The sequence below is a fragment of the Athene cunicularia genome, assembly GCF_003259725.1.
Source record: "Athene cunicularia isolate RWA chromosome 14 unlocalized genomic scaffold, athCun1 chr14_part1, whole genome shotgun sequence".
NCBI classification, from domain to species: Eukaryota; Metazoa; Chordata; class Aves; order Strigiformes; family Strigidae; genus Athene; species Athene cunicularia.
Genome location: NW_020799118.1, coordinates 6,752,488 through 6,778,190, shown reverse-complemented (window position 1 = coordinate 6,778,190; position 25,703 = coordinate 6,752,488). Strand labels below are relative to the sequence as shown.

The 25,703-nt window shown below is 38.8% G+C and overlaps 2 protein-coding genes across 3 annotated transcripts in view; one reads left to right on the top strand and one right to left on the bottom strand.

Annotated features, from left to right (window-relative positions):
* The first annotated feature begins 2,095 nt into the window (after positions 1-2,095).
* Positions 2,096-10,631, top strand: KNOP1 (lysine rich nucleolar protein 1). The gene is made up of 4 exons (XM_026858860.1): positions 2,096-3,410; positions 6,954-7,022; positions 7,523-7,600; positions 9,981-10,631. The coding sequence occupies exons 1-4, from the start codon at positions 2,097-2,099 to the stop codon at positions 10,290-10,292; spliced, it is 1,773 nt and encodes a 590-aa protein (XP_026714661.1). The 5' UTR covers position 2,096; the 3' UTR covers positions 10,293-10,631.
* A 2,744-nt stretch (positions 10,632-13,375) lies between these two features.
* Positions 13,376-25,703, bottom strand: part of VPS35L (VPS35 endosomal protein sorting factor like) — a 55,520-nt gene continuing 43,192 nt past the window's right edge. The window contains exons 27-31 of one of the 2 annotated variants that reach the window (XM_026858858.1): positions 25,322-25,461; positions 23,241-23,406; positions 21,382-21,500; positions 14,651-14,797; positions 13,376-14,137 (exon numbers count right to left, since the gene is read on the bottom strand). In XM_026858858.1, the coding sequence (XP_026714659.1) occupies positions 14,039-14,137; positions 14,651-14,797; positions 21,382-21,500; positions 23,241-23,406; positions 25,322-25,461 (671 nt within the window). In that variant the 3' untranslated portion in view covers positions 13,376-14,038. The remainder of the gene's footprint in view (positions 14,138-14,650; positions 14,798-21,381; positions 21,501-23,240; positions 23,407-25,321; positions 25,462-25,703) is intronic. The other variant, XM_026858859.1, reaches the window with a different exon arrangement.

Below are 25,703 nucleotides of genomic sequence, written 5' to 3'. Positions count from 1 at the left end.
ATTCAGAGCAGATGCAAATCCAAATCTTAAGTTTCTGCATACAGAAACAATTATGGATACCATGAGAAAGACAGTCTACAATTTTATGTATGGTTTTTAGAAGTGAAGGAACTGTTACACTGAGCCAAGAAGAATACTCCAACAGACACTGAGCAACACCTGTTACAGAAAGGCAGATACACCCTTTTATCCCCAAGAACGCACCACCATTGCAGTTTGCTATGAAAACATGTTATGAAAACTATGTCTTCTAAACAGTTTCACTTTAAAATTCAGTTTATGAGCTACTGAAAAGCAGCTGGTGGGATCAGGCCACTACACTTCTAATACACTGCATGTCAATGGCTGCAGACAGACTGCTTTTTAACATATGCAAGATGAAAAAATGATCCTTTTGGAAATTAAAAGAAAGTGCATCAACATAAAAAGGTATACGATTTTATTCAGATGCTCAAATTATCAATATATTATCCGTGGACTAATGCCCCAGGCAGAGTTCACTACTCAAATTTAATAACAGCCTGTAATGGAGCCAGTTTCATCTGGGGAAACAGGGTATGTCTAAGCAGACCAACTGTCACGCAATTTAAATTACAATGTCTTAAAGTAGTTTTAAAATAACAAAGTAACCTAAATACAGAATAGTAAGCTAAAACATCTACAAAAATGCCTAATTTAAATAAAAGTTAATTCTGTATGTGATGCCCAAAAGAATTAATTTTGCTGCTCCTAGAACTGCTGGGGACAAAAATTTAAAGTGGTTTGTCTTTCTTTTGGGTCTGCCAAATAACTCTTCCTAGGCTGAATTTATTTGGTCAAAATTAGACTTCAAACAACCTTGATCAGCTTTAGTTCCACTAATGTCAATCACCTAGGCTGAATTTATTTGGTCTAAATTAGACTTCAAACGACTTTGATCAGGTTTAGTTCTACTAATGTCAATCACCACATCTAAGTGACCTATCACATATGTGAAATTGAGGCATAACTCCTTTGCTGTGCTTGCTCCCCTCTCCTGTGTATTTCAGTGCTCACTCTGCGCCGGAGCGCTGGCGGGGGGGCGGCGGGCCGAGCCGAGCCGAGCTGGGCGGTAACGATGTGTTGCCGCCGCCCTCCGCTCCTTCCGCGTAGCGGGGGCAGGAGGGGAGCGGGATGTGGGGTGACTCTCCCCGCCCCGCGGGTCCCCTAAATCGGGCTCAGCGGGCGGGCCCGGCCCCATCCCGGGGCGCAGGGGTGGCCTGTGGGCAGGCCTGGGCAGCCCCGGGCCCGGCTCCCACGGAGCAAGGTCAAGAGAAGCGGGTGGCGGTCCCGCACCTCTCCTGGCTTGGTTTGAAACCCTGATAGTCAGATAACAACTATATTATGATCTACTTAGATTAATTTTTTTAAAGGATTTTGACAGGATGCCTTCCAAGCTGAACTTAAAACAAATCCTGTGGATTAGTTATTGATTAAAAGATGAGAAACCAAGTAGGAATAGGTTTCCCAGCAAAGGGAGGGAGTGTCACCAGATGGGTCCCAAAGGCTTCTCTGCTGTAACCTGCTCATAAGCATAAATGTCCTTTGAAAGGAAACAGATAGCAAGGATGAGAAATTGCAAGCAGAAGCAAATTCAAGGTGATAACTAAGGTGCCTTGAGAGGATCTTGTAATGCTAAGTGGGCAGTAAAGTGGTGTGAAGTTCAGTGTTAAATAAGTGGAAAGTCACGCATATGTGCGAAGCCACTTTAACTATTCATATATATAAATCAATAAGTATGTTTTGCCATTTAGGAAAGATTTTTAGAGGGTAGATATTTCTGTGAAAATCTCATGCTCAGCAGTTGTGAAAAAGACAAATAGAAAGTTACAGACTACAACAGCACTAAAGAACAAGACAAAAAAATCACTCCTTGACCATTCCGGTAGACTATATTTTCAGTCCTGCATGCATTTCTGGTTCCCTCCATTGTGGAAAGCAGATTATGAAATTGGAAAATGAGTGCTGAGGACAATGAGAGATATGGAATGGTTTCAGAATAAAGGAAAACCAAATAGACTAGGACTTGCGCCATCTTCTTGAAGCAGTGCATTAACATCTTCATTTCATTTTTCAGAATGGTAATAAAGAAAAAGAGAAAAGAAGTTCATGAGGAACCTGTACAGAAGAAGAGAAAGGTGAAAACTGATAGTACTCAGACTATCATTAAAATGAAGAAAGATGTTGAAACTGTCATTAAAATTGAGGATGATGATGACCTTGAGACAAAAACAAAGGTGAGGAAAAAGGAAAATTTAACTTGTAAATGTTTAGACCAATTAGAACTGAAGAACAGTAAGAAGAAAAACAAGAAAAAGAAAGTAGGCTCTGAATTACTGAAAGAAGCACATTCAGAAAGCTTTGTGAATGTGGAAGGCCATCTGAATTCAGAACCTCAAGAAGAAGTATTAGAGGAACAAATTAATATTCTCAAAAAGAAGAAAAAAAAAGTCCAATGTCATTCCTCCTTATCATTGGCGAATAATCAGAATACTGCTTTGAATTTGGAATTGGACTGTAAAGTAACTAAGAAAAAGAAGAAGAAAAACATTTTTCCATTAGAGGACATGCAGGAGAGTGAACAGTCTGGAAAAGTTTGTAAAAACCCCCACAAAGATGGTTTTATGGGCCAAAAACATGAAACAAATATTATCCAGAATGATGGGGAGAGTTATGTGAGAAGAAAGAAGAGGAAGAAAAAGAAAGTTAAATCCAGCTCCATTTTACCACTAGCAAGTATTTGGGACAACATCTGTGAAGTTCCTGATAGCCCCATTGCATTAAGTGACTTCAGGAAAAGGCAAAGAAGGAATTCCCAGAAACTTACATTGACAAATAGAGAGGAAGAGAACACTGCTGATAACTCTGGAAATATCAGAGAGACCAAGAGGAAGAGGAAGAGAAGCAAAGATGTTTCTTCCTTAACATGTGAAGGTAATCAAGACTACAGTCACAGAATTCTTGATAAGCATCTCCTAGGACAGCACAAAGTTGAGTCTGAGGAAAAAAAGCATTCTGGAAAAAAAAGCAGGAAAAATGTCAAGCATAATATTGAAGTCATCAAGAAGAAAAAGAAAAAGAAGATTCAGAAAGAGGAGGAGGAAACAACATATTCAAAAGTTTCTTTAAACGATGACAGTGCATCTAAAAGCCAAAAGATAACACGACTAGAAAGTAATGAAAAGAACAAAGAGAGCGAAATGAAGAGAGCTGACTGTGTCACAGGGGATGTTGTAGATAGGGTATTATGCAATAGTAATCATATGCTCTGTGACAGAAAAAGGAAAAAAAGCAACAAAGAAGGACCAAAGGACTTTGCTGAAGAACCAGTTTCAAAAGCAAATAGAAAACAGAAAAAGATCAAAAGAGAAGACATGGGAAATGAGGCACTGGTAAGTTGTAAAGAAGAGGGGATCTTTGCACCTCCTGCTAGGGAATTGAAAGCTTTTTAGGCAGTCTTATTTTGCTGGCTGTTCTGCCTGATCAGACCCTTGGGTTACATTTAGGTCAATAGGGGTCTCCGGGTTTTGAGAAGCAGGATCAGCTGATCTGTTGATTTCAGCGTGTAATAGTTGTGAAACACAGGAATGTATTTTTTAATGCCTACTGTATCTAGTGTTTCAGTTGTGAAAATGTATTACAACTAACAGCAAGTCTTGGCACAAAAAGAAAACTAGTATGTATAGTCATATTCTTCTATCCCTCCTTCAGTTGCTCTTAGCAAAGTGGCAACAGTCCTATAAAATAGGATTTTGATACCACGCCATTTAACCTGAGCAGGTTGGTAACTGGCAGCATGAGTTCATCTGTGTTTGTTAGACTTTTCCTGAGGCTTTTGCTGCTGTTGGTGCTGGAATTATGTAGTGTTAGGACCAAGGGGGAAATTTAGCTAAAATCTGTTGTTGAGATTCTTAAGTGTAGACTAGGCCTAGAGCACTGATGTATAAATAATGATAGAATAATGCTAGAGAACAACCTAAACACAAATTCTTAATTAAAAAATGAATCTATGCAAGAAAATAAGTAGGTAAGAGCTATGTAAATTATATCTGAAGATATCCAGGCTGGCTGTTAAAGGAAATCCCATCAGAGAACCTTGCAGTACTGCCATTTCTGAGTTGAAACAAATGTGGAGAGGAACTGATGAAAGATTTGAAATAGGGAGGTTTCTTCTTTGATTATTTTTTTTTAATAGACGATTAAGATCAGGTTTTATGGCTTTAACTTTTTTTAAACACTTTCTTTTTTTTATCTGATTAGGATCATATTTTAAAGCTATTTAAGTGCCTGAAGTTAGTACCTACACGCCTAACCTCTGTTGGTATCATTGGGAATTAAGCTGTGAGATGCTCAGAAATTCAGTAGGTACCTGTATTTTTAGCTGCTTAAATAGTTTTGAAAACAGCACATTGCAAGTCATTAGGAGCTTGGTTTTATTTTCAGGTAACAGGGAAATGGCACTCCACTTGCTTTTTGTCAAGTACTTTGAATGCTTGGCTTGTTTAAAAGTCAAGCACTAGTTAATAAAGCATCACTGAAGATTTTTGCAAACCAGAGCTTGAGCGGACCATAGCACTTGCTGCCTCTCAGGCACACTTTACGATCTGGTTTGGTTTGTTATGCACTCATATATGCAGTGTCTTCATGTTCTGTGGAAACCTGGCAGCTTTCTGGTGTCTGGTGCTAATAATTAACTATAGATTTATATAAGCAGGCTCTTCAGCCTTCATGAAGACCCAGATACAGGCTTTTTCCACAAGTGTTTGTGTTGAGAGTGTGTATGGTCATTAGGTGAGCAGATGCGTGAGTCACTTTATTTAGGTTTCTGGTTTTGACCTTTCAAAGGACAAGGTGGTTTCATTGCTGGGATATATTTTCTAATTAAATTGACATTGCCTTTTTGGATTCTTGCAGCTGCTCACGTTCTGTGGAGGCAAGATAAGCCTAACAATGACAAGTAAACTTGCATGACCAATTACAATGGAAAACACAGCAAACGCCTTGCAGACAGTTGAGAAGAGTGTAGGGTGATGGATGTTTGCTTTCTCTTTCCCATATTCAGCGCTGTCATTTAATAATAAAAGTACTTCAGAGAAATTCTCCTGAAGATTGACAAGTCTGGGTAAATCAGTTCTAGAGATATCTAGTTCCCACCAAGCCAAAAGACACTGTTGCAATAAATGTTAACATCCATCTTGCATTTAATTGTGCCGTAGTCCTGAAACATTTTCTAGTCTATAGTGTGTCACATGTACTGCTGCATGCCTTGAAAGATCTTGTGTTGGGATTGTGCAGCAAAAGAGGAATGTGGAGTGATACCCACTTCATGTCAGTGATTGGTATTTTTCCTATTGGATGCCCTTACAGTCAACTTGGGCAGGGCGAGGAGCAGTGAGGACTTGGTAGTTCTTTGAAGTTGTTTGCCTGCAGATAGCATAAGCCTGCCATGTGTGAATGTGCTCCCCTTCCATGAAGTTGAGGGAAGATTGGCACACCTCCAGAGGGGGTAACTTGCCACACAGTAGCCTTCAGCGGGTCAGCGATGTGCTGTGAACTAGCAGGGATGGGGGTCCACCCTTCCTCCTTGTCTGCCACTTAACCTTCCAGCTAAAAAGAAAATATGTTGCAGCTGTTTGCAGAATTCTGTCAGGACAGTTTTCCTGTTTGTTTTAATAGATCTGAAAAGACAGTACCAAGCCATCTAGAAGTAAATTGGTTTGGGGTTTTTTGGTGTTTGTTTTTTTTTTTCTTTTCATCCAAGAGAATGAGCTCTCCTTATTGCAGACAGTGTTCTTGCATTCTTAATGGTGCATGTGCTTGTGTGCGTGTGAAATTAATGTATAAAAGACTTCGGAAAATGAAGTGAATCATTCATGGCTTTAAATAAAACTGTAAACTCTCAAAAAAGTAACAGCAGCTTCTGCTGACAGAAGTATGTTACAAATCTTTTCCTTGTCTTGGTGTTCCCTGGCTATTTCATGCTTGGATTATTATATTAGCAGTATCAATAGATCTTCCCTTTGGCCACCTTCTCCAGGCTGGTCTAAAGCTTATGGCTCTAATTTACCACTATCCTGGACTTATTACTTATCCTGTTACACTGGATGCCCCAAAATCTGATCCTTATTACAAATTTGGAAAAGAAGGGCTGAGGACAGTGATCTAGAAGCACCAGCAATAGCTGCTGATGAGCGGAGTTATCAGTATATGCTGCTTGTGGGCTCTGCCACGGATTTACCTCCTGCCATTCTGCCCATCCATTCCTGCAGTAGCTGCTCTGTCTCTTCACATCCTCACTCTCAAACGCGTTCCTGGCGTTTCCTGCCATTGTAGGACACATTTTATGTATGTGCCACACCTCTCCCTGTGCTCTTTGCAGACTGGAAGCTCCTTAGGGCCCATCATCTACTCTGCATTTGTACAAGACAGAGCACAACACAGCTGCCTCTCAGTTGTTTGGGGGGGGCGTTGTTGTTTGGTTTGTTTTGGGGTGTTTTTTGAAATGGCTAGTGGGGTCAACATGCCTCAAGCTTGTCCTGTGCCTTCAAGAGGGGCCATTATTTTACCACCAATTTAATTTTTTTTCTACTTTCTTTCTGTTCCTTATTTCAAGTATACATTTACATTTTTATGAAATTATGGTGTCTACAAACATTACTGTATGTGCCAGTGATGTTGGCAGGCCAAATTTAATGTGGGAATTAAAAAAATTCCCTTATCCTCTGTGTTAAAAAAAGGATCTCTTCCTTGGCAAAAAAGTCCCTAGAAAGATATAGGTTTAATTGGCATTTCCAGCTTAGATCTATTTCTTCTTGCCCCAGAACAGTACTACTGTATCGCTTAGTGTTTTTACTACTTTCATGGTCAGAGCTGTATAAATTCTAATTAACCAGAACAGATAAAAATATTCATAGAAGCTTTTTCCTGTTTTATAGGAACATGCAGATGATGTAACTATTGTGCAGGAAAAAAAAGGAAACTGCGACGAAGTTAACATAGACAAGGTATGCTTTGTCTTAATTGTGTAAGATTTAAAGCAAGTCAGCATTTAATGTATGCATAGAATCTGTAATAAAAAACCTGCTTTGTTGTTTGTCTGTGCCAAGATTTCCCTAAACAGATCTCTGCTTAAAATGTGCTTTACCTTCTGTGGGTTAAGTCCAAAATGTACAGCTCCAGTCAATGTGAGACACTTCTAAGGAGCTTACTGGGTTCAGTACAGGTTTCTCTGTCTCTCACCAGTGTTGTCAGGTTCAGTGTAGCTGTTCCCTGCAGTTAGATTAAACAGGTCTGTTACAGCAAAATGTTAAATTTAAAATACCACTAGAAAAGTGACAGTTGCTGTCTTGAGCGTGTGAAAGGATCACACACAACTTTTTAATTAGTCTCACACAATTCTGAAGATAACTAATTATTTTACTCTTCCCTTATCTTTTCATTGTGAATTAAATTGTCATTTAACACACAGAGGATGTTGTCTTGTCCTGTTTTTTCTGCATACTAGGTGAGGCGGCAGGCTTTGCAAGAAGAAATCGATAGAGAATCTGGCAAAACTAAGGTTTTCAGTCCCAAAGTGCAACAGGTATGTATGAACTTAAGACCTTGATATGATGGAAATACTGTGTCCCAGAGCAAGTTCCTGAAAAAGGCACTGCACGCTCTTTTTGTATGTGGCTCAGGTACACGGCTTGGCCCAACAGTTTTCCTTCTGACTAAATATAAGGTCATGCTATAGGACAAGTTAGTACAATCCCAAGAGTGTCTGGGGCCTGACCAGTGAACTCCAACAGCAGTTGGCCTTGTACAGTGCTCTTAATTCCCATCATCAGTCCTTAAAAGCAACATTTTCTCTCGTTCTTCTGGAGAATGAGCTCGGATAAATTGCTACAGAAGCATTTTCTTTTTACTGTGAAATAGAAGTAATTCTAGGCTATGGGTAGAGCAGTCACTGAATTGTATTTGAATTGTTATCTGGAAGATTTTCAGACATTCAGAAACGGGTGCACATGGAAAGGCAGAAGGGATGACAAGTGATAATGCATGTCTGTGATACTTACAGTCAGTTCTCTAACTTCTACATCTTTCCTCCACCTCTTTGAAAGATGATTCTTTGTTCTTTGCTTTTGCATCCTACTCAGCCTGACTGCTGACAGATTTACAGTAAGGTAGTGGAAACTGTTGCAGTAGCGTTTAGCAGGGGTAAGAAGATTCAGGGGAGAAAGCTTTGCTAGTAATTCTGGATTCTTAGTTGTTTCACAAGACTGCCAGTATGCCTAGAGAGTTGGCATATACCTCAAAATATGCCAGAAACAACTGTAGGTTTTTACATAGTGGGAGGCAGACTGCAATAGCTCTGGAACTGCAGCTATCTAATAGTCTCTGAAGTCATTGAGAAAAATTACATCCTTGGCAGGGGATCTCAGTTCTTTGGTGCTGATCTGTCTCTGTTTAGTAGTATGCAAAAGAATAGAAGCTATGAAAAGTAATTCATCAGCTTCACAAAGAGTGAGCTGGAAATGCTGCAGCAAAAGCTACGTGTAGTGCCTGCCAGCAATTCACTTTAAAAAAAAATTACAGGGTTTGACAAGCCATAATTATTTTTGCATCTGTGCAGATGTCTCCCGTTCCGAAGGGAGGACATGTATTTATGTGCATGTGTCTGTGTCGCAGACCTGGGCTTATACAGCAACTTGTCTTTGAGCAAGGTAAAAGTACTGAAGTATTATGGACAGCTTTCTTTTAATAGCAGGTATTCTGGTCTGTGATAAGTGAATGATATTCCAGCCTTGCATTTTTTAAACTTAAAAAACCTGCTACAGCTTGCCTGCAATATTGTGTAGCATGCTGTGTGTCATGTTAGCTGTCTAGTGGAGAATGACTGTTTCATGCAAGCTACAACTGTTCAGTTGGAAGGATTTCAGGCTAACATAAACACACCACTAAATTCACGTTTTTTCCTTTGATGTAGCCAGCTCAGCCTACTTAATTAATGATGAAACATTCTTTCATTTAATATCACCCCCAACTTTAAAGAAAAATTGAAAGTAGCAACCCTGCCAAAAATAGTTATAAATGACTGCCTTGCTCCTAGCTATAGCTCAGCAGTCAAATAAGATCCTTAGATAATGAAGCCCATTCTTAGGTAAGCCAAAAAGTTCATAAACTTTGTAAATCATCTGATGTATCTTGAGTTCTCTACAAACAGCTGCATTCTGATTTTACTTGGACGTTGCCTGTATTCTCAGAAAGGAGCCAGTATCTGCAGACTATAAAAAAAATCCTGAAGGAGTGAACTAGTTCAAAGAATACAGTGAAAGGTGAATAGAGCAAATAAAAAAAACATACAGCCAACTGCGAGGGAGGGGAGGCTTTAAGAGTACTATATTTAGTCCTGTTGGATAAGGGTATGGCCTCAGTTTTTGCACCCTTGCACTATTAGTGGTAATTAGTGGGATGGGAATGCAAGTGAAAAGTGTATGAGCCCAATTGAACACGGTCTCCAAAACTGACATAACAAAGCACTGCTGAAAACAACAGCTACCTTACTAGGCAATAGGAAAAGATGACTGTACAAAGTGACAGAGTGAAAGAGGATTAAGTCTGACAGTTGTCTTAGAATAAGAGAAATGATTAGACAGTATTTGGCTCTTTGAGCCAAGTAACTATTACTGAGAGCAGAAAAGCCAAGATTCCTAAAGACAGAGGGAAAGGAGATTCTGAAAGTGCATTAAACCCTATCTACAGGTTAAATTAACTGAAATGCTAATGAAGATGCACTCAGGGTTATGTCATTCTTGTATCATGTCCTTCAAGAGGTACTACCCATGGAATGACTGCTTCCCAGCTTTGTCAGCCCTGCCAGGTTGTTGGAGCTGGCTCTGTTCTTGTGGTACACTGCCAGAAATTGTCTTCCTTGGTCTTGGTATTATTTAATTTTAGCCTTAACCTGTTTTGCTTCACAGGATACAAAGTTTGGACAGTGGACTACAGCTGCTTTTCAAAGTCCTGAGGAAGAAAGGAAGTTTTTTAGACTGATGGGTGGCTTTAAGAGGGGCTCTGTGCCTATGCAGAATCTCTCAGCAACTACGAACAAACCAAACATGGCTCTGAACAGGGAAGGGCAGGAGAAGTTACAGCAGGCTCTGAAGATGGAATTTGATAAAGCAATGGACTTGAAGCAACATAAAGGAATTGGTCTTGGATTTCAACCTGCTGCCAACAAAAAAGTATACATAGACAAATACACATCTAGATCTATAAAATTTGAAGATTAAAACTCTGAAGTAATAAAAGGAATGAAAGTTCAGCAGGCAAATTTCTTTTTGCTTTCCACATCTTGAAATAAAATACAAAATGCTTAAGAAATTTGATTTATGAGGCACTTTTAGTACACGTTTTCAACTGTGTGCAACAGATTGTGTGGAGCTGGGTCCTCACTTCAGCTAACAGTAAGTTTTTTAAATCTTTACAATGTTCTCTACAAGGCAAGAGACAGTTTTCTTCAAAGATTGAAGATATCTGGGCAATGTCTGCAACAAGTTGAAACAGTAATTTTTGTTTTAAATGCTGATTTAATAAACATTTTTAGCTACATCTTAGTGATTCAAGAGGATTTTAGTGTTCTGTAAAACTCACATTTTTACACTGAGTGATGGCATTTTACTTTGAAGAAACTACTGATATGCCTACAGATTTGATGAGGAGAGAGTTTTAACTCAGTAGTTTCTTAAATATTAGCATCTTCAGTATGATAATAGTGTTGAACATCCTCTATATTTTAACTATGCTCTGGCAGTTGGATTTTGAAGCAGCAGCTGTTATCTGTAAATGAAGGTGGATAGTAGTGCCAAATATATGGATATAGACTTCCTAAATTATAGAGGACAATGTAATTTTAATAATGTGGTTATTGGGTTCATTATACATGAATCAGAATGAAATTTCTAACCAGATTTTCAGACAACCTGCACTTTCACTGACTTTTTAGTAAGAGTACAAAATTTAAGACTGCATTTGTGTTCAGGATTCAAGGGTCCAAAGCAGTCTATGTGTCTTGCTTGAAGTTATCAGAAGAGTGAAAAGCTGTCATGTATTTTATCACTGGCTGTGCCATTTGTTATGGGAGAGTGTTAAGTTTTAGTGTAGCTCTGATTTTTAAACAGAACAAGGTAACCACCTCTTACGTCCATGCCTGCTGTAGTGTAACACTGACCAACTTTCAGGGGAACCCCAGGCCCCCAGAATTAGGTTACTATCTCTGCTTGCCCAGATCATTGTTTTTCTGACTGATTTCCTATCCTTTTTGATAAGATCATGCCAGCTGAACTACTGAATTTCTTGCTCTTTTGAGGCAACTGCACTTTCCACAATACTTTTCTCCAGTGGGTCCATCTACCTGAAAGCAGATGCCTCCAGCAGAAAATACACTTAACAAAACAGCAGTTGATTCCAGTGCATTTTGGGCAACTTCTGAGGGCAAGTGAAAATTATGCAGAGGCTCCAGTTTAAAGGGTTGCCATGAATCCGTTCCCATACCTGGGAAGGAGATGCTGAATCACTTCCTGCAGGGTCTGAACTGGGTTTTGAGGAAACCATCTCCTTTGAAGTGTCATTCAAAACCACCACTACCTCAAGGTGAGTCTGTTTTCCACCAGTGCTTTCAAATCTCAGTGACTGGCTTCAGCTGGCCCTTCTAGGCTTCAGCTGCTGCTTTACTCAAATTCAGGTAGTGGAGGTTCTGTTTTCTGATTTAAGACAAATGCTGCATACAGGCACTTGCCTGGAAAAAAAAAAAAGTTGAAGGAACAGGTAGGAAAACATCAACTAGTGACTTCATTTGAGGGGAGAGAAACAGCATGTACAGCTTTCTGCTGCCGAGTCAGTCTGGGATGGGGAGTAACCGGTCTTGCACTGCCACTGACAAAGATGCTTGAAGGTGGTACAGTCATAGCCTTGCCTTTGGATAAGGACTCTTTTCCCATCTACAATTGCATAACTTATACCAGTGTGTTGCCCAGCTATAGCTTTGGGTATGGCCTGGCATCTTGCTCTTGATAATAATACGCACATGAAAATGTTGTAGTTTGGAAAATAAGACACATACTTGGGGCTGTCAGCTTTTTTCAAGCAGACAAACTTGGTCTGGGCCTGTATATTTGCTATATACAGAAGAAAGAGGAGGTCTATAATAAGTAGTGTGCTTTAACTAAATTAATTTTGCTCTAACACAGAAGTAAGCCAGAAGCAGTTTATTAGAGTAGTTGTGTTAGCTTCTAAGCTAGATGTTCAGAGTTTGCTCCTAACCAGAGCTTTCTGCCTGTTGTTGAGCTATTTTTGCACTAATAAAAACAGTAGTAAAACATTTGAAAACATTTTTCATGGCAGTCTTGCATCTTTAAAAAAAACAAAGTTATACTGTGCTCAAAAGACAACACGCAAAAATCAGTGCCTGCATGGGGAAGAGGAACATTTGGGGCATCTGTATGCCTGCTGTAAGAGTTTCCATTTTACAGAATCTGGAACAATTCCATGCTGGGTTTAGAGCAGTACATTTGCCCCCAGAGGGCAATTTCTGCCATACCACAGCTGCTTAGCATGACCCACTTGGCAGTTTAGAGAGCTCAGAGTTTAATCCCACTTAACCATGAACTGGGTTATGTTTCCAAGCCCAACAGGAAGAATCATCTACATGCTCTTGAGAGTTGTTTGGTGCAGCTGCAGCACAAAGGAAAGCTAAATTAAAGTGGGACATCATAACACATACAGTACTATAATTTCATTATCTATGTCCATTTTATACAGAAGTATTTAAAAGTCAGTATAACTAAAATAGCCATGTGCTAAAGGTTGGAAAGGTTCTGCATCAAGTTGATACCACTTCATAATTATCTTGTATTCCCGCAGTTTTACTCGCTTACATATATAGTCTGTACCAGGACTAGTTCAGTTCTTTACAACCTTAACACAAAATACGTATTTTAGATGTACCTGCTTCAATAATCACTGAGGAGATAGAAAAACATGCACCATGAATGGCTTAATAATTTGGGTGGTGTTTATTATCAGCTAGCTAATTCCTTAAATATATGGTTCTAGCAAAACTGATTACTTGTTTGGACTTAGCAAAATAAAACATTTTTGTGCAAAAATATATCTTAATATCCATATAAGGATTTAGCTCATTAAAACACTTAACACTAAGCAGAAGCAGCAATAGATGTGAGTTCTCAACATGGTTCCTTACCATGGGACAGAAGCCACGAGAGTGAAATTTTATGTAATTAATGTAACGTGATGTAATTAGTAATGAAATCCCACAAGGGTAAGGTGATAAATTTGTACACACAAAGCAACTCTCCCAGAACAAACGGATGAACTGCAAATTGTTTTATTCAGTGATAGTGTACTTTGCAAATATAGAGTACTTTGCATACATTTCTGTTTTCCTTTGCAGACAGCACTTAAAGATTTCCTTCCATTTTACAAAACACCACTGAACTAAAATGAAAGCATAAACACGTCAGTGAAAATGTATTGTAGAAATTAGAACAGTAACACCTCGGCCATTTTTCTCTGGAACTGACCAAACAAATGTCGGCAGCATCCCAAAGCAGAAAGACAACTTAGTAGGATTATTATATTGAAATGCTGCTTTCTACACAGGAGAAAGACTTCTGCAAGTGGGATGAAGTTTGGAGGCTATGAATCGATCCATGCAGATTATCTTCATTTGTTGCTAAAATGACAAGAGATTAGATTTCAAAAGGCTTTTTCAACGATAGAGGTTCGAAATGTCCTTTACTGAATCTAAATCAGCATTTAAAATAAGAATATAGTGGTAAAAAAACTGGAGACAGAAATTCAGGTAAAATTATTGTACTCAGAACAGTTTTACCTTTACCTGTCCAAGTAAATCTGTCACACTAAGTAAAATAAAAATACACTGAACTTCTCCAGTCAGAATGTAGATCAGTGAGCTCCATGCTCTCTTGTACAGATGGCCCCGTGGAAGAGGCATTCGTCAGGTCCTGGACTGCAGGGGAAGCCGAAGGGCCAAGTCTGTGAAGTGACTCATTTCAGGTTGGTTGCTTCGCCTCTTGATATATTCTAGCGTTTTCACCTGGGTACGAAATGAAAGATATTTTGAGATTTTTATTGGTTTTACCTTTTTTCGTTTCATAGGCCATCATTTAATCTATGTGAAGGTGTTTTAACAGACACTCATGATTTTCCCTAAATTTCACTAGCTACATGAGCACTTGCATTTCTTACTCCAGAGCTTGTTATAATGTATATATCAATGCCCACTTTCCGAGTTTACCATGCAGTTCCTCCACTAAATAAAAATGCTGTATTTTTCTTAAAGATAGTTTTTTGTATTAAAAAAAAAAGTTATAATACCTAACATTTCCAGGTTCCTTAATGTATGAAATACGCTAGAAAGATACAGACCACCTGAAATAAGAGAAGCTGCTTACTAATTAAGAACATTTTAAAAATAGAGGGGGTTTTAAGCTCATTTAATTTTTTAAGAGAACAACTTGTAAAGAGGTTTATTTAGATCAAGAAAATGTTACCTTTTACCAAATGATCTTAAGAACTAAAATGTCTCTGAATTATCTGTTTTCCTTACCATAGTTTTGGTGTCAGCAAAGCCATGTTTCTGAGCAAGATTCCAGAGATTGACTGAAAGCTGGTTTAGTTTATTGTTTCGTAGATCCCCATGAGCTAGAATAGTGTTAAAGAAATAGAGTGCCAACTGGCTTTGTCGCTTTAGTGTCTATAAAGGAAAAAAAAATTCCTCTATTAACATGTAGTCATCCCAGAATACCCAGCATTACCTCACCAGGTTCTCTGAACTCTTACAAGTGCAAGGGGCAGATACTTGTATTGCAATACACAGCAATAATTACAGACACAAGATTAGGGGCATAGTTCTCATGTTCCATTCAAAATGCAACAACTTGTGATAGTACAGTCATGAATCAACCTAAGTTGCTGTAAATAAAATAATTACACAAGACTCTTGCATCTCATACCACTTTGGCACAGCACATTATGTAGCTCTGACACATTTTTAACCAAGACTCCCTACAGTTGCATGGAAATCACCCTCCCACCACCCAAGATGTTTTTTCCCTGCTATTCTTTCAGTGAAACTTCAGTGATACCAACATATTTGCACCACATTTGCAGCTACTTTCCCTAAAATTACTGAGGAGAACCCATGGTTCATGGTAATCTACCACGGAGGAGCACCATACCCTTCAGCCTCTGTGGAGGAGTTCTGGGGCAGACAATCCTGCACTAAGCTTACAGGGTGCTACCACCCTGATTTGGGGTGAGTGGAACACAGAAGTAATTAAAATGCTATTGCAGATTCCTACAGAATAAGTTTTAAAAGCCTAAAAGGATGAATTATTATTGGATGCATCTGAGATGTAGTATTTGTTTATACTGCTTTGCTGCAGCTGTCCTTTGGTTTTTGCTCAAGGAAGACCACAGATAAAAGCATAGCTCCATCTTACACAGAAACCACAGCAGCAGAGTAGTAAAACAAAACTGTCAGCTGAGCACCTCGATTAATGAACTTAATACTTCAGCCCTCTCAGTTCAGTATGTGCTGGAATAGCTAATACACAGTGTTCAGAGATGAAGTTACAGGAAGAACAAGGCAGAGATTGGGGTAAGAGGAGTGTAGTGATCTCTAACTTGTGTGCTCCTGACACAATACCAGTGCAGCCACACCACCTCTGCCCTTTCTCTAAGGGACCAAAAGTAAATTAATTTCCCTTCTCAGTGCAGCAGAAGAGATGGTCTGATGCTATTAATCAAAGAAATGCAACACACTGAGCTATTGGTCCTCCAGATAAAAATGGAAAAGGAGAAAGCCATGCCATTAAAGAATTGGCTAACTAGAAAAGAGGACACGGTGTGCCCCACACTAGAAGCATCAGACTGCTACTGTACATATGTGACACACAGAGTAGATCTGTACATGCAGAGAAAATCTGGTGCATCAGAAACAGTGCACCTGCACACCTGCATGCGTGCATATGCAATGCCCAGAGCTTCTCAAGGCTCCAGGAGTTCTCAAAGCACTGTTAATTACATGAAACTACCAAGACAGCTCTTCTTGTAACAGTTCTCAACATTAGCAATTTCCATCCCAGTAGCTCCCTACAGCCGTTATTTTGAGAGCATTGAACTGTACTTCAGGGAAAAACAAATACAGGATAGAGCCTGCTAGTCCATGTTTTGCCACATTATTCACAAGGCATCCTGCCACATCACCACGTGTCCTGGATTAACAAAATAACCTGTACTACCTAGAACTTTTTTCCCCATTGACCATCTAATGCCTATGTGTCTTCTGCTGAATACAAACCTCAGAGAGGCTACTGGGAATTGCTTGGAGGTTTCCACACCAGAAGTGAGACAGTTAAATTATTGGGCAGAATGCAAAAGCAGCAGTACTCCAGTCTGAATATCAACTAGCGAGGTTTTCCAGGCAGTATCAGTTCAAATACAAAATCCATTCTTTAAAAGAAGGATGACATTTTGATTCATTTGAAACATACGTACTTCAAAAAGGATCACACTTCAAAAAGGGTCTAGAAACACAATAAAAAGCTGGAAGAATGAGATGCACACTAACTCTCATTGTATTGGGGGAGGTAGAACAGACAGGGTTTTGGCATTTAGTCATCAGTTATACAATGCAAAGTGAAGAGAGAGGCAGGCTCAGGTATGCAGTAAATCCCACCACATCTGAAAACAAACAAGAAGAGTCAGACAACCCTGCACATGATGATGAACAGGAATGTTTGTGTAACATAGCACCGACCTCCAAGCTGAGGGAGATACTGATGCCAGCATGCTGTCAAGCCTGCTGACATAACTGAGATTGAATTGTGGGTGGCACTCCAACTCATAGGATGTATTCACAGGCAGCAAAGAGAGAGCAACAGCTCAGCTATTTGGCAACCACATACATCATGGGACTAGCAATTCCCACACCAAAAAGAATTGCCAGCCTTCTAGGCAGCGCATTTTCCATAATCTTTGGAATAATGCTGATGACAATGAAACGAAGAACAAACTACATCATCCCAGAACGTGACCCCCTTGTGTCCTAGCCCCTCCACCAAAGTGCAGAGCAATGTCCAAATTTCATATAGTGTAACAGAAAAAAATAGGATCTTTCATATAATGGACCATGTAATATTGTATTTCACAAAATTCTGGCTAGCAATTCAAATATTCATTCCTGTATTTCAGTGACTTTTGCCAGGCATCTATGTCATAAGAATACCTCCAGCCTTCTGTTAGAAAAGCATTTGTGCATTTAGATGTGTTGTTCCTCTGAAGGGGCGTCCAAGCCTGCTGCAGCTCCCATGTACAGCTTTAAAATAACTGTCTCTTGATACTTGTTAACAGTTCATCTGTGGCAGCACTGAGCTCAGCATGGCCTGTAAGGCTCCTCCAAGGTACTAAATATATCAGTCTAGGCCAAGTCTCCATGCTGGTATAGCAACTGTTTGCTAGTGTTACCTGAACTATCCAGCCCAAAGTTCATTCCAGCACGACTGTGATGCTGGTGGTTACATCCTTGTGATCCAAATCTAGATATTCCTCAAGAAAGCCATGACCAGCAGCCTTGCCTTTCCTTAAAAGCTCCCATGTGAAGCCCTTTGGGAATTTTTAACATCTGTTAGTTCACTGGGAATATCGTGAGCTGCATGGGGCAGACCAGCTGCTCAACTCATTATACAACTGTCTTAACACAGGATAAATGAAGCACCTAGCACCAATGGCAGCCGATATAAGTTCATTTATAATAAAAGGAAATAATGATCTGAAGAACCGAGCTGCAGCTGGGAGCTCATATACCACCCAAGAGGACACACATCTCCTGTTTTGCCACATCTCTAGAATGCCGAGATGGTTGGAAGAGAAAGTGCTTTCTTTTGGGTACAATCCTTGAGAAAGCAGTCCAGAACCTCCCTCTAGATTACTCAGAGCCTCAGTGACAGCTTCTGCTGGCTCAGGGTGCAGTAACACACCTCTGATTAAGGCAGGCTGAAATATTTTACTCGTAGCTCTATACTGGCACCATGGTAGGTTCAGCTCTATTTCAAATTCCTTAATGTATTTTTAAATCTTTCAATATTCATAGTGCTGTTCGCATCAGTTTGATTCCCTTCTAAAATTAAGCCAACAAAGATGTGCTCCATGTGGAAGTTGTGGTTCATGGAGGACCAGGCTGTACTTTCTAAAGCCATACTCACTAATTCTGCTGATTCACTAGCAGAATCCCAATTTATTTATTTTGATTTCCCCCATTTACCAAGTACCTCACAAACATGCAGAAACAATGTTCCCAATTAAAATATTTCTAGTCTTTAAACTCCACCAGCCTGCCAGAGACAATGGTGTAATAAAGGGATTAATCTGGGAGTTTGGACTCTCCAACTCTGAGACAAAGCAGTGGAGTTGATACGCCCTCACCAGCCACAGCTCCTCACTGCAGTGCACCCTCCTCATGCTGAGCCACCAGCATGCAAGCTGCAAGCGTGCCAAAACATGCACCTCCACCACCTGCAATGCCTTCTGGAAACTGCAGCAGATAAATTCTCTTGCCTCCCTCTTCCCAAAGAGGAACATAATGTTTAACCACCTTTAGAAAATCTTGGCCAAGGACACAAAATTCTTCATGATGAGCAACCTCAATTTAAAACATACCCCCCCTCCCAAACTATGTCCAACTCTGCTTCTAGTTTGGTATTCAAACACTTGTGAAATCAACTGAAGTTTTTATAAGTATCAAATGTGTTAAAAGGAGAAGCTTCAACAGCATACACAGGAATTGCTTTCTACTACTCCATATAAAAAGTCCAGTATCTATCATATGGTACATGGGAAGAATACCATCCTATCATGGCACTGCCAAGGACACAACAACGTGCTCCTAACGTTTTGGATCAGGAGTCATGTTTGACTAAAACATATTCCATCTGGACATTTATCACTGAAAGAGGCAAGGTATTTACATTTCTAAGAAACCTGGAGCATAAGATTAGTCTTCCACCCACACAAGGGCAGAGAGGATCCACTGAAACATGCTCTCATGACCAGAAACAGCTTGAACTTTACAGAACTGTCCAGAACTGAAAATTTCCGTTCCAACACTGTCACATAAATGAAGCGTTCTCTCATATTGCAAAAAGACTACACTGTGTTAACATAAGATGTATTGTTTCTCTTCCAAATTGCCATTTTGGTGAAAGCATTTTATTGTGAGAAAAATTTATTTTCCTTTATAGCTTTTAAAGGAAATGAACCAATAAAAACACAGAATCATTGCACATTTGTTCATTTAAATGAGCAGCCAAGAAGATGAATAATGAAAGGTCACCACACTGAAGCAATCCAAATACCACAGTGATTTTATGATCTGTTCCACTTTAGCACAAATGTCTCTGACAATATTGTCGCCTCTATTTCCTCAGCAACAACGGCTTCCTCAAAAAACTATTTATTTTTACAAAACAATTTTTATCTAAATCTCTCAATGACTTATTCAACGAAACAAAATAAATGCTTCCCCTTTGTAAATAAGGATGAACAGAGGAGTAAATTCAAGGCCACAGAGGCAAAGAACCTATATCCATGCTGCTTAGCTTTAAATCCATTTTTCTGTGCAACAACTGCCTCAGTGAAATAACACAGGATCTCATTACTCAAAGTATTAAGCTTGAAAGCGGAAAGAAAGAAAAAAAGCCTTTCAGAAACCACATATTTGAAGCCCTACAAACATTCCCACCCACATATTCCATACAGCAATCAGATGCAGAAAGTCCTTAATATACAACTCAGTGTCCTGAAAACTCTGTTAAAAATCTCCTTCCAATATCTGCCTGGACATTCTCAGTTGTGCAAGAATGGTTGTTTTCTGCTGTTACTGTTCTGAAAAAGAACTGCTATTCACTGTGGTGATGTGTACAGCGATATAGAGACATTTGAGCCAAAGGATTTATTCATCTTGCATCTCTACAATTACTCAAGGAGGATAAACAGGATAGCAAAAGCAGAGAAAAGGCTATACTTATCATAGCATCTTCCAAATATGTATCACTTAACACATCCTGTATTGGCAAACACTACAGGCTCTGTGCAAACAGGCTACCTAAAAAATTCTAGCAAATTAACCATTACCTGCACCCTCCCATTTCAGTGTACAAGCTACAAGTTTTCTATTAATATACAGCAGTTTAGTAACGGGTGATCAGGAAGTTGTGGAAGGGTTCAATCTCAGAAACAGATACATTAGCAGAACAGTAAGTTCTCATTATTTCAGTAATACTGAAAACATTAGTCACCTGCCTTTCACATACAATCCATTAAGCTATATTTAATTCCTCAGAGCCTCTGAACTCAAATCAAGAAATCCAATAGGCTGCCTAGAGTTTATTTTATACTGAACAAACATAACCCTGTACTAAATACAGGGTAAAGCCAAAACACTTTTTACCTCTCTCTGCACCTCCCTCGTGACTTCATCCTATTGTCTGGGATCCAAAACTTTTACCAATTAAAGGTGGTTTCCATTGTATTTTACTCAGTAACAGAGTAACTGTGAAGTCTCACTTTGCCCATTACTGTTAACTTAGGTGGCAAGATAGTAACGGTTTATTTACAGAGAGAGAAATTTGACAGCCAGGAGGAAACAACAGGAAGGGCAGACAGGGAACAGATTTTAGGTGTAACTACACAGCAATCAAAGGAGTGACTGTGGCACTGTCTCCAATTCTCTTAGGCCAATAACTGCAATACCAGCATCGTGGAGCTCATGAGAGTTTTTCTGACTATAACAAGAAAAAAACATTATCCCACACTGAGCATCATATTTCCATAACCAAACTACACCAGGACTCAAGCCAGTTAATTCAAAGCTAACTCTAACCTCACTACACTACACTGCAATCATCATTCTGTACTGCAGCAGAATCACAACCTTTGGTGTATCGGCAGAATTGATATCACAGAGTACATCAGAGTAGCTTCTACTGCTTGTTGGTTCTATCAGACTATCCAGCATACAGCTAAGCAGGTAACTTTAGCAAGCATCTTAAAAATGTATTGTAATTGCCACATGATTTCTTTCACATCATCACGTCTCTCCACCACAAGCCAGCCTACGTGACTGACTCACTTTTTAAACAAGTAAAATGACCTAATTTCCTCTTTTGTAAGGTTCCTGGAGCTTTCTAGAAGACCAATGCCTGGTCAAGAAGGTGGTTCCTTTATTCAACTCCAAAGTGATTTTGGTTTTGTATTGAATCAAGATGAGTAAGTACATACCTCTTCTTTTCCAAGGGTTTTCAGATGATCCAGGATCTGTGCTATCACTGTTTCACACAGTTTATTAATTTCAGCCAGGAACTTGGAGTCTCCACCATACAGGGTATCATTGGAATCAACTGCAGAGATGAATTCAAGCTTAGGTCTGGCTAAAGAGCTATGCATTTGTTTGCTACTGAAAACACCAGCTATTTATAGAAGTCCAGATATGAAGTTATAAAATGACCCTCCTCCACAAAACACAAATATAACAATCTTGTTCAAGTGCCTACCACTTGGTTGCCTGCTATGTCCTCTTGATTTTAGGGACAAAACACTGAAAAGAATTTTCTAGCTTAAAGCCAATCCTGCATTCTTGGATGCAGACAGGTTCAAAAGTATCTGCTAGACTTAAATGCAAAGCAACATATAGCGTCAATTTTCACTTCTGCAGAGACAGACACTCCGCTCCCATCAGTTTAGAAGAGTATGGCCATCATCTTCAATGTCAGCAAGACTGGGCCAAACACTTAGTGAAAACAACAAAATTTTTTAAAGAAAATTGCATCTTTTTTTCTTAAAATAAAACCTTGATTACCTTGAAGTCATGGAGAGAAATTCAGAAAGTGTATTTTCAGTTCAGGAGGGAGGGAGTTTTAAAAGTTTCTAAAATTGTGATTTTAAACATGTGGTTTAATCTCATCATGTTTTACTAAGAAGTAAGTTACAAGAAATTTGTAAGTTTAAGTGTATTCTGGGTAAATCAGAGAGCATGTAAGATAAAAGATGATTCCCTGTTCCCAAGTAAACTTCATTTAAGAATCTGAGGTACATGATCCACTTAGGAAAAAACACATCATCTAACTACAGGGGGAAAATTACTAATTTATATTTCCATGCTTCTCTCAATTTAAATCTCATTCATTTAGACTTTTCATGTTGGGATTATGCAGCTATTTTGGTCATATGAAAAAAAAAAAAAAAAAAAAAAGAAAGAAAAAGCAGCTAAACCACATTTCCTTACAGAATTTGAACAGCAAATTTACTAGAGTAGTTGTTCAACTGACAAGTATTTTCTGTGCTCTAACTGCAAGAGATATTTTGTTATGGTTGGTAACTGACAGAACTGACAGACCATTCACCAGAAGAACTGCAGAATATATTCCAGCCTGCCTCTTTAGGAAAACCCTAAAAGAAAATGATAGACTAGCTTGGCTTCTCAGACTAACTAATCTTTCCAGTATTTTTTTTTAAATTCAATTTATACTCTACCTTAATTTAGTAACCAATCGATGATCAGATGACAGTCAAATTTTAGAGCATACCAAAATATTATTACAAAGAGACTACAGCCATTTTATAAAATGCAAACTCTTTAGAATTTTTTTCTAACTATTCTGAGAAGATTTTTAAGTTACATCACAATTTCCAAAAGCCTGCCTTCAAAGCAGCAAATACATCATCTAAATAATGAAGACTAGGCATTACATTCTGAAAACTGGAGTTGTTAATAAATGTGACTGAAGCACCAACGAGAAGTATAAATCAAGCCGATAGTTTAGACTGAAAGTAAACACTCCATACATATAAAGTTCTAATATTTACTTGAAAAGTTCACAGTTCTAAGTATGCACCAACACCGTCAGGAATAAACCAAGTAAACCACTCAGCACAGATTCAATTTAAAGGACAGATGGTACATCTGTTTGGGAGCCACCTCCAGTGATTATTTTCAGTTACAATATCTGGACCTGCACAGGAAAATAATCCATTCTATAAGATCGACTACCATTGGTCTTCATTAACTAGGTACGGTGATAACACAATACTACAAATTGCACGGTGGAACAGAAGGATCCAGAGCCACCCTTATGTATTACCTTTATCTACATGGTAGATATATGCTTCTTGAGTCATTGCAGACAGCAGATGCAAAACATTAGTATAAATCCTGATTTTGTCATCACTGTTATCCTCCCAGGTATAATCCTGGATCACATTTAGTAATCCTCGCACAAGAAACAACACTCCTTGTTCTGGATGGTCCTACAAAAAAGAAAGAAGTCAAAACCAACAACACAATTATTTGTGGTCATTCAAGGGTTTAGAGTCACAATATTAGCTCTATAAAAGCAAAAACTACAAGATAATTAAAGCTGAAAAATACTTTTAAGTGTGCTTCCTGCAAATACTTTAAAAAATTTGTTCCAATTTTCTTCTAAAATGCCCATTTGACCCATAATCATAAACTTGATCTAGGCAGCCTCCGCAGACTTTGAAATGCTTTGTTTTCTAGTCATGGGGGAGTAGTACAAAATTAATTGTCAGCTTCTTTACAGCTAAGCCTCTAAAATTAAACACACTGGGCACATTTTTTTATTAAAATAATGTCATTGTGCTATAGAAACAAGTATATTACTCATATAATTATGCGTTTCAGAAGAACACCTACAATGGGAAGTCAAAGTTACAGTCAACAATCTTTTAATATGAAAGGAATATAAAGACATATGCTTTACATAAGCTATGAATTTTTGCAAGCAGTTTTAATACTACACTCAGTTTATTTCAAGCTGGCAGTTGATGCAATGACACCAACATATGCAGGACAAGTCACAGTCCACTGGGGACATTTACTTCTGATCATCTATCTTGTAAAATAAAGAGAAAAAACAGTATGGAAATTAATTTCTGTATCCCATTATCTCATTGCAAGTTCTTCACTACTGAACCTAAGAAGTTGGATCTCCCTCCTTCAATCATCTGTTAATGATCTGAGCCATTTTGCTGAGCAGCACCCAGATCTGACACAGCCTTCCTTCGAAGCTGTACTTCTGCAAGCAGTGGGCAGCAACAACACACCACAGAGACAACTAGCCTTCCCCTTCTAACAACACAGCACCTCCATGCTGCTGCACATGCATGGCTTGGGAGACCCCTTCCACTGGGAGAAGGAGAATCCACTGCTGATTAAGAGGTTTTGGACAGCACTAGGCTGTGTGCTACTTCCCCAAACACATAGTCAAAGAAAAAAGGAAGGAGAAAACCATAAGGAAAGTTTCAGCGAGGAGGAACAACGTACTTTCTCCAAGAGCAAATTAATAAACCTCAGATTTTTTTTTTTTTTTTTTTTTTTTTTTTTTTTTCCCTTGCTGGGAAAGAAGAATCTTCTCAGAGAGGGCCAGAGCTGTTAACAGAGGGAGGTAAAATCTTCAAGTGTTAGGTTTCTGCTGCAGTGAAATGAGTCAGAAGCCTGTCTTTCTTCTCTAAGGTCAACAAAATACCATGGCTATGTAAATTTTATTTCAGGTCTTCCAGATTAATTTACAATTTTTCCTCATCTTTTAGCTACAGCTGCAAATATAGGAAGGAAATTTACACACACACACACACAGATATATAGATATATATATATATATAAACTTGACAATTGGTTAAAAATTGTAAGGGTGCAGAATGGCAGTATTTTGTGAAATATTCATCATAAGAGGAAGGTTATGCCAAAACACATCTTGTAGTTCTTGATTTCACTCAAAAAGATCAGGCAACCTGTAACAAAGTAACTGAAATTAGTAGAAACTAGAGCTATGTATTTTTCCACTTCTCAGGTATGAGATTTTGTGAGTGCTCAGCTATAATACCACTTTTCTGGAAGGATCTGCTGAAACAGTAAATGATGTTTACACAATTAAATGACGGTGAGATTTCACTCTATCCCAAATCCAGTTGAGTTCAAGGTGCTACTGAGATAGGCAATGCTGTACCTCCACCCCCAAGCAATTGTTCTGCCTCCTGATTTTGCGCTGGGTTATGTTATTTTGCAGCCAATGAGCAAATTGGTTCAGCTTGCTGCTGGAAAACTAACCAGTGCATCTCCCACTACCAAAAGCCCAGTCTGCTCTAAACTTTTAAACAGGAAAGTCAAAATAGTCTATGTGCTATTCATATACACACAACTTACCGGAACAACTAATAATGTGGAAAAAAAATTACAAAGGAATTCCAGGAGGAAGGCATCAGAAGGTCGCATCTTTCCATCTACACTGATCATTTTTGGCACTTCAGGAACAAGGCTCACTGCAGCTTTGAAAAAAGCATCGGCTACAAAATAAAAATATAGTTGCTGTATTATCACTCCAACTGCGATGGCAGTCATGCCTGTGATCCAATGATTGCTTCACATTTGTTTCAAACAGACTACAGAAAATGAACGTATGCTTGACTGCAAAGAAACTCAAGACTCGGCAATCAAAATCTGTGGTAATTCAAGTGATGCTGTTTTTTCAAAAGAAGTTCCCACATCATTTGAGACTTATGAAATTACAATTCTTTGCATAACAAGA